This window comes from Nerophis lumbriciformis, linkage group LG22 (genome assembly GCF_033978685.3).
Source record: "Nerophis lumbriciformis linkage group LG22, RoL_Nlum_v2.1, whole genome shotgun sequence".
Classification (NCBI taxonomy): domain Eukaryota; kingdom Metazoa; phylum Chordata; class Actinopteri; order Syngnathiformes; family Syngnathidae; genus Nerophis; species Nerophis lumbriciformis.
The window spans coordinates 28,545,978-28,562,827 of record NC_084569.2 but is presented as its reverse complement, the minus strand read 5'-3'; the positions used below and the strand labels follow the sequence as shown (position 1 = coordinate 28,562,827).

Here is a 16,850-nt window from a genome sequence, read left to right as displayed (position 1 = left end):
AATATTCATTTATAAACATTGAATACATTTCAAATATCAATCAAATGCAATTGCCTTCATCTTATAGGGTAATGTTTACTTACACCAAGTCATGAGCGTAACATGAGCTTCATCACTTTGACTTGTAATATCTCTAATTCTGGTGGTGTTTTATGCTTTTTTCTTTTTGGAACATGTACTATACATATAATACAATAAAGTCCCATATAAAATTATGTTTCTAGCAATACTTTTAATTTTGCCTTTGAAAGTAACACTCCAATGTCCATTAGTGGAGCTGTACACATGGAAGAGAATGCAGTGTGTCAGGTTGGATGCAACATGGGGTTATGCTGAACGAAATGTGGCGGTCATTTTACTGTTGGTCTTGGCTTGCCATTAAAGTAGGCCTATGCGATATATAATATATTATAAATATTATATATAATTATTTGCATGGTGGTCCGTGTGGTCAAATTAAACATTTCAGCAGGGTAATGTCAACAATCTATCAATCAATATCAAAATATTGCTGTGTAACTTTACAAATACATTTGGCTGATGGACATCAGTAAAATGTGGCATACATACTTAGTAAACCATCTTGCAAGGAGGATAAACAAGAGGAACCTACAGCGGAGGACTCGCCATTTGATGTTCCTTGGAGTAGGATTCGGATTTGGCTGCGTATCTGGCAACCTCAGTCATGGAGAGTGGGAGGGGACTACAGAATTTTGACCGTGATTGCGGTACCATTTCTGGCCGCATTATTATACATGGCACCTTTAAGTCAGAGGTTCTCTATGAAAACATAAGCTGACTGAGTCGTAGGCAGATCTTACAGACTTTATACCATTTGTAGGGTGCAGCTGTTGCCAGGCCTGTGTCCCACGTGTCTTTTATTACAGGGCGTGGGGAGTTTTGTCCAAGTTTAAGATCTTGCCAAAGAAACACCAGTATGATAAAGACCTAAACCTACATTAAAACCCACTTAGATTCTTTATAAAGTTCACTTTAAGGCAGCATGGTCGAACAACTCTTAAAAGGTGTCAAACATAATGCTTATAGCAACCCTTTAAGTCTCAGTTTGGTGAGACGTGTGTTGTTTAAATTGCATGGACAAGACCTCAACTACAACATTTAACTGTTGCAGAGTCTCAGCCCTTCGTTTTTATGAGAGTTGGCAATAACCCCAAGTAGCAGACTCTGTGATTCTGTCTGGGGGTTTTTTGAAGCGTACTACGAAGGATTAAAGTGGAAACAGGTGGCTGCAATTATGAGGAGGATCTTGATTGTTTCAGATCAGTGGGTTAAAAAAGTGGGAGTGAAGCAAAAAGAATACAATGTAAATAGGCCAGATCTTGAAGATCATGCAAGCGTGAACAAACGGCACCAAAAAGAAAAAGGTCAAAGAGGATTTGAATCATGTTTCAAAGCACTCTTCTAAATATGGCTTCTAATTACAGCTCATCTGCAGCAGGGCATGGCCGCTTCAGATCCTTTTTTTCGGTCTTTTTACTCAGTCTGAAATTACTCCATCATGTGAAGCCCCACAGCTTGGCAATGACAAGCTTTCTTCCATGGAAACTTACAGCTTTGTCCCAACATTGTGGGGAGTGTGTTTATTAGTGTTCTATCTGACTGCAAGAGCTGACTTCTCACTCTTTCCTTTGACAACAAAAGTGAAAACAAAGAATCTATCGAAAATCTAAACTGTGCAAATGTTTCTATTTTATTTCAGCTGACGTTTTTAGCTGTTCCGCCATTATTGGAGTTTCTAGAGTAGCTACTTTATGTGATGTTTAAGTATCAAATATCGCCTTTTAAATGAATGATGTGAACAAAAGGTATGTTTGTAATGTAAGTGTAATGTGGGTTTTACACAAGTTCTTTCCAGAATAATCCAGTCTTTGGCACACGGGTGCCTAATCAGTTTGTATTGGACTGTCAACTGTCAGCTGTTTTATCGATTCATGCAGGCACACATTTTCTTGGTTAATAGCTTTTGATGTATGTCTATTTTGTTTATATGTATAGATTGTTGTCATTGCAAAAAAATGCTGTTGTTTGGGCCCTAGAGGGAGGTACTCCTAGCCCGGGGGTCAGCATCGCGGCATGCGGCTCTTTAGCGCCGCCCTAGTGGCTCCCTGGACCGCTTAGATGTGTGAAAATGGAAAAAGATGAAGAAAAAAAAAAATGTTTGTTTGAATATATTTTCTGTAGGAGAACAAACATTACACAAACCTTCCTAATTGTTAGAAATCCCACCGTTTATTATTAAATATGCTTCGCAAGCACCATTTTGTCCTACTAATTTCAGCAATCCTTGAACTCATCGTAGTTTGTTTACATGTACAACTTTCTCCGACACTGCCACAGAAAGACTTGTTTTATGCCACTCCTTCTTTGTCTCATTTTGTCCACCAAACGTTTTATGCTGTGTGTGAATGCACAAAGGTGAGCTTTGTTGACGTCATTGATTTGCTAGAGTGCTAATCAGGCATATTTAGGCTAGCTGTATGTACACATTGCGTCATTATGCCTCGTTTGTAGGTATATTTGAGCTCATTTAATTTCCTTTACTTATGTTCTGTGTATTTAATTTAAAATTTGCATGTTTCGTGACACATTATCTGTATGTAATATTGGCTGCATTTCTAAAGGTTGTTTGTGTGCCATGTTGTTCCAGACCACAGCAAACGTTACCCAGCTTGCAAAGATTGTAATAAATCCATTAGAAGAAGACAGCCTGCCGTTTCCCTAAACTTGAACACACACATATATACCTTTGGCCATTCTGAGCCAGTAATTTCCAGAAGTTATCTCATCCTGTGAGAAGCCTCCCTTTTACTAATGTTTTCCAATGTTGCAAAAATGTGTAGAATAAAAATTAAAATACTACATTTCTGTCAACGAAGATTTGCGTCAGCCTTTGATAGTAGGCTAATATAGCTAAAATAAACACTTGCCTTCATTATAACACTTATATAAGGATTTTATTTTTTTGCGGCTCCAGACAGTTTTAATTTTTTTAATTTTTGGTCCAATATGGCTCTTTCAACATTTTGGGTTACCGACCCCTGTCCTAGCCAATTAGGGCCTTGGATTTATGCCCAAATTGCTAACCGTTCCATCCGGAACTTCCATGGTTATTTCTCTGAAAACCCCAAAATTAACTAACATTTGACCTTTAGGAGAAATGTTGTATTTTTTTTTGTTGCAAAATACTGTAAAAACAGTGACAGAAAGCATACTTAAAACTACATGGCAATGGTACCATTTTAAATTATTGAAAAAACGGGACTGATAACTGCACATTAAAAAACTTAGGGACTGACTGGTGCCAGCTGGCTAGCTAAAACGCTAACATGAATACGAAACATTAACGCCTTTCCCTATTAAGAAACGACATACCCCTATGTAAACAGATATTAACACATTGCTGTCTGAGCAACTAAACTAGCTATTCAAATTTGCACATTGGAAGAGTGAAGAACAGAGTGATTGTTCTATACTACGAGACGGATGTGTTTTTACAGTGCATTCAAGGACTACTGAACAGAGTAGGACGCCACAATGCCCGCCAGGAAAAATAAATAATAATAGATTACATTTTTTACATACTTTTTTTAATTGAAATACATCTTAAAAGTGCTATACGGTAGTACGAACCCATATTTAAAATAAAAAACCAAAAGCCATTAAAACACCAAAACACTCATAGCATACATAATAAACATAAAAGATGCACAATAGTAGGTTTTCTAACAGTGTCTAGTCTATTCATTTTAGTTATTTAAAAAAATGTTGTTCAAAATATTTCCATGTGTATAATATATAAGTACTTTTTAAGCACAATCAACAATATCGCGATAATAATGATGATGACATTTTCATATCGGTACATCCTCAAGTCACCATAGCCAGTGATGCACAGACAAAGAAAACAGAACACTGTGTAATAATATTATTAATACTAATATTCAAGAGGAAAAAAGTGACTCCTGATACAAATCACTGTTATAATCAGTGTTGGGTTAGTTGCTGAAAACCGGTAACTTGTTACAGTTACTAGTTACTTTATTTCAAAAATAACTCAGTTACTAACACAGTTACTTACACCAAAAAGTAATGTGGTACTGTGAAAAGTAACTATTTAGATACTTTATATATATATATATATATATATATATATATATATATATATATATATATATATATATATATATATATATATATATATATTTATATATATATATATATATATATATATTATTTTTTTATTTTTTTTAATGCAATTTTAGCTTTCATTAGTACTGTTATTGCACTGGAGAATAATACAATCTGTTGATCATCTTGACATGCATTTGCATCACTGAACTCTGCTAAGCAATGTGGTCTACATACAATACACAAAGACAAAGATATGTTTCAAAGGGCCAATTTGTTTCAGTCCAGAACAAATTGACAAAACTATTTTAAATAGCTGCAACATAACATACATAAGTAACAAACAGCATAATAACAACATAGCTGTAAACCAAGGAAGGCACACACTACATACACAAAGCCTAACCAGGCATTTTTTTCTCTCAAGGAATTCTGAAATAAAATCATGTCTGAAGCCCAGAACACTCAACATATTTCCCCAGTTTTAATTTAGAGATAAGGAAAGATTGGCCAGACCCACCAGCATCCCTCTTTATGTTTGTGAACTTTATAGTCTATACATTTAGAATGGTGTGATAATCAAACACTCTAGAAATCTAGAATGAAAGAGCAACAGTATATAAGATAATTGACAGAGTGTGTGTACCTTCAGTGCGCAATGCCTCATTAAAATCCAGCCGCTGTTGCTTAGGAGGTGAAGTGTGTCTCTCTTTACTAGCTTCGTCGAAGCATGTTGCTTTTGTAGCTGTTTCAGCAGATTTGAATTGCTAGGAGAGGATCTTTGATCCAAGACACAACTTACATTTACTAAAATGTTCTTTTCTTTGTGGTCGACAAAAGAAAAGTAGTGAGAATATCTCCAAGTTAAGAAACTCGGCTTCGGGCTTCGCCATGTCTTGTTAGTAAACAGAGACACGCCGCCTCCCACACACACACATACACACAGACAGCGGGCGGCGCACCTCTTCCTTGTCGCCTCTTCCGCAGCGCTCCAATAAAACACACTCAGATCTTCTCAGTTTTGAGCCGATACTACATAAAAAATAACGTAAAATAACGCAGTAACGCATCATGTAGTAACGGTAACTGAGTTACTGAATATAAAAAATAACGCATTAGATTACTATTTACCGCCGAAAGTAACGGCGTTACAGTAACGCGTTAGTCCCAACACTGGTTATAATCTCAAATGATTGTGATAAATAAATTAGGGCTGCAGCTAACGATTATTTTTCTATCGATTAATCTATAGATTATTTTTTTCGATTAATCGGTTAATCTATAGATTATTTTTTCGATTAATCTATAGATTATTTTTCCTTTTACCAATTTTTTTTTTTTATTTAAAATGAAGAGGAAAAAATAAATGTAGGCCAGTTTTTTCAAAAGGCATGGCTTTTATTTACAAAAAAAAAAGTATGGCCACTCAGTCAACATTGACAACAACATGACAAAATATTCTGTAACGATGTAAACATTTAAATCTTTTAACATTTAACAAAATTAAAAGTAGCTTATTTGCTTTTTAATGTGCAAATATAAAAGTAAACATCCAGTGCAAATCTTAATATTCTGGAATAGTATAAGCATTTCAAAAGTAAAAGTATTGCTTATTTTGCTTTAAAATGTGCAAAAATAAAGATAAACATCCAATACAAAAAAGTGCAAAACGGAAATATTCTGTAACAGTGTAAACATTTCAACAAAAGTAAAAGTATTGCTTATTTGCTAAAATGGGCAAAAATAAAGCTAAACATCCAATGCAAAAAAGTGTACAGTGTAAACATTTCAACAAAAGTAAAAGTATTGCTTATTTTGCTTAATAACACAACAATGATAGTATGATTAAAGTGAAAGTTAATTGTTGGTTTGTACATAGTATATGTAACTGTTAATGTTGTAAAAGGTATTTGCACAACTAATTAACGTTAGCGTTTGTGACACGTCTTGTGCCGTGGGGTTCTTTCAGGACCGACAGACTGAACGCCAGACGGCTTTGCCAGGTTTACAATCTTTTAATTTTACACAAAGTCTTTTCTCTTCCAACTCTTTTCTCTCCTCGCTTTTCGGCTCCTCTTCCTCGCTCGCTCGGATCGCGCACCTGGGCACGATTGCGGCGTCGCTCCCGGCGCGCCCCGCCTCGCCGCTCGCTCGCCGCCGCCGCTCCACAGCGTTAAAGAGGAGCGCGTCTTTGTAAACACTGAACAGGCACGCCAAACGCTCCTCTCAGAGCGAAACGGTGCTTTAGTTTATGAATTTACAACGCAGATACAAATGACACATTCATGTTTTTGTGTAATAATGACAACGTACACGCACGCGGACGATTGACTAGTTGATGGTGATGGCAAGAACGCTTTCGGGGGTTTTCTTTTCAAATGTTCGTTCATAGCCGTTGGGCTGCTATGATAGGCCATTTCCGCTCGACACAGTGTGAATACAACAACGTTATTAGGCCGTTTATTGAAATACTCCGACACTTTTGACGACTTTTGGCGTGCTTTTTTCCCCTCGCTCGCATCGTCTGCTTTGCGCTCCGCCATGACAGTAGTGTGACGTAAATATGCGACGCGCCGACGCACAAAAACGGCGTCGACGTATTTACGTAACCGATGACGTCGACTACGTCGACGCGTCGTTTCAGCCTTAAAATAAATACAAAAGGCATTGAAAACGTGTATGTTTAGCTAGCTTTTTTCTCTTAAGTGTGTAACACAGGATGTTTCACACATCAGTCATGTTTTCAAATAATTGTCAGACAAGTCACCACTGATAATGTGTCATTAAAATCTGTGGTGAAGTATGTGGAACACACCCGCACACTGCACAGGAAGGACACAAAACCAGGGTACTCATCAGCATGAGATACAACAGTCAGTGTAAAAATATGCACAAAGGGTCTTGCACAGGCGGCTATTTAGGCTAGAACTGCAACAGTATATAGTGTAGTTCTTTTTTAAAAACATTTGGAAATGAAAATTGCTTACAAAATAACTTATCGTATTTTCTGGACTATAAACTGCTACTTTTTTCCCAAGCTTTGCACCCTGCGGCTTATACAAAAGTGCAGCTAAGCTATTGATTTTTCTTCACTAACGGCTAAATTATGGAATGGATTAAGCACATAAATCAAACAATGTACTAAAATGATCCACCTTAGGAAGGTGTCGGCAACCCAAAATTTTGAAAGAGCTATAGTGGACAGAAAATACAAAAAAGAAATCTGTCTGGAGCCGCAAAAAATAAAAAGCCTTATATAAGTGTAATAATGAAGGCAACGCATGATGTTAGTGTCTATAATAGCATTAACATCCTACTATCAAAATAACTGTGTCGCAGGGTGACGCAAATCTTTGTTGATAGAAATGTTAAAATGTAATATTCTACACATTTTTAAAACATTGGAAAACATTAATAAAACGGAAGCTTCTCAGAAGGTGAGATAACTCCTGTAAGTTAATGTCTTAGAATGGCCAAAGGTGTGTGTGTCCCAGTTAAATCAAATGACAGGCTGTCTTCTTATAATGGATTTATAGGAAGTTAATGTCTTAGAATGGCCAAAGGTGTGTGTGTCCCAGTTAAATCAAATGACAGGCTGTCTTCTTATAATGGATTTATAGCAATCTTTGCAAGCTGGAAAAAGGTTTGCTGTGGTCTGGAACAACATGGCACACAAACAACTATCAGAAATGCAGCCAATATTACATACAGATAATGTGTCTTGAGACATGCAAATATAAATTAAATACACAGAGGACACAAGTAGAGGAAATTAAATATACCTACAAACGAGGTATTATGATGCAATATGTACAAATTGTACGTACAACTAGCCTAAATAGCATGTTAGCATTGATTGGCTTGCAGTCATGCACTGATCAAATATGCCTGGTTAGCACTCCAACAAGTCAATAACATCAACAAAGCTCACCTTTGTGCTTTCACGCACGACATAAAAAGTTTGGTAGACAAAATGAGACGAAGTAGGATTGGCATACAACACGTCTTTGTGGCAGCGTCGTTTGAAAAAAAAAGTTTTCTTATAGTGTGGCTTATAGTCTGGAAAATACAGTAATTGTAAACAAAGACACAAATAGCTGAATAACGCATAAAGCTGAGCCCGTATATAAAAAAACCCAATTAAAAGTGTCTTCTTTTCTGAAAAGGGGAACTGCACTTTTTGGGGAATTTTGCTTATCATTCACAATCATTATGAGACAAGCAGACAAAAGGTTTTTTTTTTTTCATTCTCACATGTAAAAATAGGCTTGTTAGCAATGCAGCTAACGTGAGCAATCAATTCTACCTCTAAATCACTTAAAAAATGCATTTAAAAACCGTCAACAATAATTTATTTACGTTCTGTAACCTGTATAATAACCAAACTGTAGCAACATTGTTATTGTATGAGCAAACACTGAGAGACTATTTTGTCTAGCATGGTAACACATAGTAACACTTCGGTATTAGCCGAATAAAGCTAGCTACGGAAAGAAATAAGCTAGCTACCACATCAACACGAAACGCAGAGTTTGTAATACACAAAACTGCGATAGGACACCATTCTGTATCGATTGAAAGAAAACATGAACAATCATATTACAATATCTGTAAAGTATTAGCCCACATTTCATGTTTTGTTTGCTAGTCAGACAGCGTATGCGCAGTAGTTGTAAAAACACGCATGACGTGCATCGTAATTAATGTGTGTGACTCACTCAATGGACAGTTGAGCGTTTGGTCCAACTGGCCCACGTTTTTCCAGTTTCTTTGGGTAAGCACTCCATTTATGTCGAACTAGCTTGGCTCCAAGTTCCACCTTTATAGCTTTGACACTTTCACCTAACTTTCTTGGCTTCTGTCTCACCCTTCTTTCATGCTGGCTTCTATTGTATAAGCAGCAGTTCATCCTCAGTATGTTCAGGTTAAAAAAGATAAGGTTATGAATCCTCATTTGTCCAAAAATAGTACCAAAATAATAGCAAGTCTGCCATGATCGCAACACACACAAGCTTTAGTTCCTGGAAGTGGAACGTACGTTGCTAAGGAAACAGAAGTCAATGCGCTGAAGTAATCAGTCCCGGCATTGATTAAAATGATCCAAATACTGTAAATATTGAATATATTACATATTGTTTTTTAGGTGTCTGTTACTACATTATATATATATACTTGCAGTGTGTATATTGTACATATTACATTTTGTTATGAAAGTGTCTGTTACTACAGTATATATATACTTGCAGTGTGTATATTGTACATATTACGTATTGTTATGAAGTTGTCTGTTACTACATTATATACATACTTGGTGTGTGTATTGTACATATTACATATTGTTATGAGGGTGTCTGTTACTACATTACATATATACTTGCAGTGTGTATATTGTACATTTTACATTTTTATGAAGGTGTCTGTTACTACGTTATATATATACTTGCAGTGTCTATATTGTACATATTACATATTTTTATGAAGTTGTCTGTTACTACATTATACATATACTTGCAGTGTGTCTATTGTACATATGACATATTGTTATGAAGATGTCTGTTACTACATTATATATATATACTTACAATGTGTATATTGTACATATTACATATTATTATGAAGGTGTCTGTAACTACATTATATACATACTTGGTGTGTGTATTGTACATATTACATATTGTTATGAGGGTGTCTGTTACTACATTACATATATACTTGCAGTGTGTATATTGTACATTTTACATTTTTATGAAGGTGTCTGTTACTACGTTATATATATACTTGCAGTGTCTATATTGTACATATTACATATTTTTATGAAGTTGTCTGTTACTACATTATACATATACTTGCAGTGTGTCTATTGTACATATTACATATTGTTATGAAGATGTCTGTTACTACATTATATATATATACTTACAATGTGTATATTGTACATATTACATATTATTATGAAGGTGTCTGTTACTACATTATATATATGCTTGCAGTGTGTATATTGTACATATAACACATTGTTATGAAGGTGTCTGTTACTACATTATATTATAAATATATATATATATATATATATATATATATATATATATATATATATATATATATATATATATATATATGTCTTAATAAGGTTATCCAAAAAATAGTGCTCGATACCGTAGTAGAGCGCAATATATGTATGTGTGGGGAAAAAAATCACAAGACTATTTCATCTCTACAGGCCTGTTTCATGAGGGGGGTACCCTCAATCGTCAGGACGATTGAGGGTACCCCCCTCATGAAACAGGCCTGTAGAGATGAAATAGTCGTGTGATTTTTTTCCCCACACATACATATATATATATATATATATATATATACACACACACCGGTATATATATATATATACATATATATATATATATATATATATACATATATATTTATATACATATATACTTGCAGTGTGTATATAAAACATATTACATAATGTTATGAAGGTGTCTGTTACTACATTATATATATATACTTCCAGTTTGTATATTGTACATATTGCTATGAAGGTGTCTGTTACTACATTATATATATATACTTGCAGTGTGTATATTGTACATATAACATATTGTTATGAAGGTGTCTGTTACTGCTGGTTAGCGCCTTGCATGGCAGCTCCCTCCATCAGTGTGTGAATGTGTGTGTGAATGGGTAAATGTGGAAGTAGTGTCAAAGCGCTTTCAGTACCTTGAAGGTAGAAAAGCGCTATACAAGTACAACCCATTTATCATTTATTACATTATATATATATATGTATATATATATATATATATATATATATATGTATTTATATACATATATACTTGCAGTGTGTATATAAAACATATTACATATTGTTATGAAAGTGTCTGTTACTACATTATATATATATACTTGCAGTGTGTATATTGTACATATTGTTATGAAGGTGTCTGTTACTGCATTATATACATACCTGCAATGTACATATTACATATTGTTATGAAGGTGTCTGTTACTATATACTTGCAGTGTGTATATAAAACATTGATGGATTGTTTTGAAGTTGTCTTAGAGGATTTGAAGGCGACAACGCTGACTGCCATTAGCCGCATCTTCCAAGCGTTTTTTTATCATCTTTAAAATCCTAAAAGAAAAGGACATGTGTTCTTGTCTTTCATAATGATTAGTGAACGATAGGGCAAAATTCCCCAAAAAAGGGCAGTTCCCCTTTAAAGGTTAATACAAATGAATGTATTCATGTTATTTAACTCTCAGTTACAATAAACTTACTATAAACATAATGTTCTGTTCTTTGTAAGGAGGCGTAAACCTACAAAATTGGATCAAATACATTCGTCGCCGTATACTTCCCCCGTGCCTTTTAGTAACCCCATGTGATGAGAATATGTACTGTTATATTTAACAACATGTACAGGGTGTGTCACTATGAAAACATACAGTAGGCTTTCAAGGGAAAGTTATGTATAATTTGACCTTTACGGTTTTAAGGTTTATCATCATTGTCATTCTCCATATGTTACATACAGTGAACCAGATTCAGAATGAGAACTAGTAGTTAAGGCCAAGAATAAGGGCCCCATGTGTGACAATTTTGGAACACGAAAACAGAGAGCTGACAAGTTCATGTAAAAGGTCTTCCCTAATCAGCTGTATACTATACAAAGCTGGACGTCAGCCGAATGCAATTGCCTCCTCCCTCCTGCCATACCCATGTGAGGAATGTGCCGGCAACTGGACAAGCAAAAGATATATTGGGACGCAGAGCTGCGCACTTTCCAACTTTGTGTTCCTGCGGCTCAGAGTGAGACTGGGACACCCGACGCCGCCAAGAAAGCACGCCACTTCAGGAAGCAGAAGAAAATTAAAGGCACTTCGGGCACCAACTGTAATAATATTTGCAATATGCAAGCGTGTGTGCACAATATGTATTATTTATTACTCATTTATAGTGTTTCAATGCGTTTTACTTTTGTGGCTGTATGTAAAAAGGGCGCCACTGAGGTGGCAGCTGGTTGCAACAACTTTTTTGTGTCCATGTGCTTTAATGTTTCCATTTTTGTTTTTATGTTGTTGTTTTTTTTTACTTTTGTGCTACTTTTAAATTCGCTTTTGTAGACTTTTTGAATCTGCACTGCAACCACATAATTTCCCCAATAAAGTCTATCCCTGGGGTCGCCAGCCCGTCAATCTTGATCAACCTGTCGATCTTAGGGACTCTACAGGTCGATCCCAAAAATCCATCCGTCCATCCATTTCTACCGATTGTCCAAATATTGGCAAAAAAAATATATATATATATATTAATTAGAGCTGTCAAAAACAAACAAGTTAACTCGTGTGATTAATCACACAAAAAAATCACGCACACATTTTTGACCTTACACGCTTTTACCTTAACCGCCATACATACGGGTCAGTGACCAGATCGATGCATATGTCAGTACAAAAATGAGTGAACAGACTGCTGTGCTCACTGGCAAATTTCACTCCAAATTACAGCCTGAAAGAACTTTAGATAAAACTGTTACCAATTTTTGTGCAAATAAATGACATGCATTTAAATAAGATGTTTTAAAAACGTTCCTGGAGGACATTCTGACAATAAAATTGCTAATTGCATTTGGATAAATGCAAATAATCTTATTAAAATAACAATCATTTGACAGCCTATATATATATATATATATATATATATATATATATATATATATATATATATATATATATATATATATATATATATATATATGTGTGTGTGTGTGTGTGTGTGTGTATATACATAATATATATATATGTATATATACATATATATATATATATATATATACACACATATATATATACATATATATACAGATATATATATGTATGTCTATATGTATGTGCACACTCATATATGTATACATATATATATATATATATATATATATATATATATATATATATATATATATATATATATATATATATATATAGATATACATATAAATGTATATATATACATAATACAAAATATAAACATAGTTGGCACAGGGTTAGAGCTTGCCTTGTTTCATGGCTAGGACCAGGGATCTTGGGCTCAGGAAGTTTGGTGACCGCCTATCCTATCCTATCCTATCCTATCCTATCCTATCCTAAAATGAAGTACAACGTTACTATCCTTCGTTAAATGTGGTTATCCTTTGTCTTTTATTCAAAGACGAGGGACTTAGGACCTCGTCTTTGAATAACAGACATTGCAGTTGAGAAGATGACGTCTTCAGACGATGACATCATCTCGACTGCAAGACGATGTCATCTTAAGAAGATGACATCATGTCGACTGCAAAGGCCACGAGGACCACATAAATCCTTGATGCAGCTGAAGTCATCCACAACAACGGTCAACACTGACAACAAAAAAATCTCATTCACTGATCACCACCAATAAGTTATGAATAATTGGTATAATCAAGTGTATATTGCTATATTCTTACTACAGCAGTGATTCTCAAACTGTTTTGTGAGGTGAGTTATATTTATATAGCGCTTTTCTCTAGTGACTCAAAGCGCTTTTACATAGTGAAACACAATATCTAAGTTACATTTAAACCAGTGTGGGTGCAGGGGAAGTGTCTTGTCCAAGGACACAACAGCAGTGACTAGGATGGCGGAAGCGGGGATCGATCCTGGAACCCTCAAGTTGCTGGCACGGCCACTCTACCAACCGAGCTATACCGCCCTGTTTTATTTTTCCTATATTCAAACACAGTGTTGCTGTTCAAACTGTGTGTAATGTTACCGTGGCCAAAAATATTAAACATACTTGGTAAACAGAAAATCTGCTTTGTTTTTAACGAACATCTAGGCCTACTACGCTACTGTGTTGCATTGTACTTGGAGAGCAAAGTGTTTTCTAAGTTGGTATTTGGTGGAAAAAAGTTTGAGAACCACTGTACTAAAAAATACTAACATACAGCCGTGGTCAAAAGCTTACATACACTTGTATAGAACATAATGTCAGGGGTGTCTTAAGTTTCCAATCATTTCTACAACTCTGATTTTTTTGTGATAGAGTGATTGGAGCACATACTTGTTGGTCACAAAAAACATTCATGAAGTTTGGTTCTTTTATGAATTCATTATGGGTCTACTGAAAATTTGACCAAATCTGCTGGGTCAAAAGTATACATACAGCAATGTTAATATTTGGTTACATGTCCCTTGGCAAGTTTCACTGCAATAAGGCGCTTTTGGTAGCCATCCACAAGCTTCTGCTTGAATTTTTGACCACTCTTGACAAAATTGGTGCAGTTCAGCTAAATTTGTTGGTTTTCTGACATGGACTTGTTTCTTCAGCATTGTCCACACGTTTAAGTCTGACCACAGAACTTTTCCTCCAGAAGGTCTTATCTTTGTCCATGTGATGACAGATGAAACAAAAATTGAGCTGTTTGGCACCAATACCCAGCAATATGTTCGCAGGAGAAAAGGTGAGGCCTTTAATCCCAGAAACACCAATCCTACCGTCAAGCATGGTGGTGGTAGTATTCTGGGCCTGTTTTGCTGCCAATGGAACGGGTGCTTTACAGAGAGTAAATGGGACAATGAAAAAGGAGGATTACCTCCAAATTCTTCAGGACAACCTAAAATCATCAGCCCGGAGGTTGGATCTTGGGCGCAGTTGGGTGTTCCAACAGGACAATGACCCCAAACACACGTCAAAAGTGTTAAAGGAATGGCTAAATCAGGCTAGAATTAAGGTTTTAGAATGGCCTTCCCAAAGTCCAGACTTAAATCTGTGGACAATGCTGAAGAAACAAGTCCATGGCAGAAAACCAACCAATTTAAACTGCACCAATTTTGTCAAGAGGAGTGATCAAAAACTCAACCAGAAGCTTGTGGATGGCTACCAGAAGTGCCTTATTGCAGTGAAACTTGCCAAGGGACATGTAACCAAATATTAACATTGCTGTATGTATACTTTTGACCCAGCAGATTTGCTCACATTTTCAGTAGACCCATAATAAATTCATAAAAGAACCAAACTTCATGAATGTTTTTTGTGACCAACAAGTATGTGGTCCAATCACTCTATCACAAAAAAAAGAGTTGTAGATATACATATAAATGTATATATATATAAATTATTGGAAACTCAAGACAGCCATGACATTAAGTTCTTTACTAGTGTGTGTAAACTTTTGACCACGACTGTATGTAACCTCAATGTACGGTAATTGTTTTGCTTGTTTTTATTTGAATGTATTTACTTCACTAAATTATGTATGGTGTATGTATCACTAACAATGCAGTAACAGTTGTGTCCCACCCCGCTCGTATTACATTGTGTACACAACGTGTGCCGTGTAACTACCGTACACAAGAGACACGCTGCTTTTAACCCAGGGCTGTCAAACGTACGGCCCGAAGGCCGGATCAGGCCCGCGAACAGGTTTTATCCGGCCCGCAGGATGAGGTTGCTAAGAATAAAAATGAACCTGAAATTTTGGAATGAAACAAACAGCTGTTCTAAATGTGTCCACTGGATGTCGCAATAGCAATTCTTTGTATCTTTGTAGATGATGCTATATATGTACAAAATAAACCACATGATGTTATTAGTACATCAGTTGAGGAAAATGACCAAACTACATAAATAACATCCTGTAATTTGATTTTGATATAATTTTTTTAATCTTGATACACACCAATGAGATGACTGATGAACATTATCCCAGTATTTATTAAGAAAATATAAATAACGACAAATAAATGATTAACCGCAACATGTAAGTGTAAAAAAAAAACTAACAACATTATGATTTGTACATTTGTGCTCGTTCTATTTTTAAACAAAGAAAACAATCTGAAGTTGTCTTTATTTTTAAGTTATCGTGCCGTGATTTTACCAATCCGGCCCACTTGGGAGTAGATTTTTCTCCATGTGGCCCCCGATCTAATAATGAGTTTGAGAACCACTGTTTTAACCCAATAACTTGGTTTCATTAACGTTTCAGCAAGAATCCTCGGGGGCTTTGGAACTTTTTATGGATGGCTCAGGCCACGTTAAAATAGATGTGGTGACGTCATTGATGGATTCTGTTTTTATTTTGAAGAAACAGCCAAGTTCCGAACGACTATACCAGCATGAGCGCTGGTTGGCATAGACGTGAAAGTGGCACCAGCTAGCTAATAAAACGCCAACACACGACTTTATATCCCGTTAAAAAATTGATACTAATGTCATTTACAGTGTCTGAAATTACAGTAGCTAACGTGTAACGTCGCTTCAATAGTGCTGGCTATCAAGTCAGAGTATGCAGCTGTTAGTTACCGTATTTTGTTCTCTCCTCCAGTTCCATGATGTCAAGGCGCTTCTTCGCACATCAAACTGCTCATAAGGAGCCGACTTGAGCTTTTATTTCCAGCGTTTGTCTTCAAGGACTCGCGTCCATTTGGACACAGGGCGAAAGTCCGCTCCAAAATCTTCACAGCCCTACTACCGTTTAAAGGGACGTCCCTACAGGAGAAAGCCGACCAATGAAAGCGCGGTATACAATGATTGACACATAATTCGGCCAATTAACGACAGAGGGCGGGGCTACGGAATGTTTTCTTTCTTCACAGCAGTACGGTTAAGTGGCAGAAGCGCACATAATTACAGCTACCGTAATATAGATCAAAAGTTGTCAGAAAATATAAAT

At 35.8% G+C, this 16,850-nt stretch overlaps 1 protein-coding gene across 2 annotated transcripts in view; it reads right to left on the bottom strand.

Moving 5' to 3' along the window:
* Nucleotides 1–16,638, bottom strand: part of LOC133615217 (choline transporter-like protein 2) — a 96,028-nt gene extending 79,390 nt beyond the window's left edge. Inside the window, exon 1 of one of the 2 annotated variants that reach the window (XM_061973623.1) lies at nt 16,481–16,638. In XM_061973623.1, the coding sequence (XP_061829607.1) occupies nt 16,481–16,508 (28 nt within the window). In that variant the 5' untranslated portion in view covers nt 16,509–16,638. Of the gene's footprint in view, nt 1–13,210; nt 13,312–16,480 lie in introns of those variants that run through there. The other variant, XM_061973624.2, reaches the window with a different exon arrangement.
* Nucleotides 16,639–16,850: the final 212 nt, after the last annotated feature.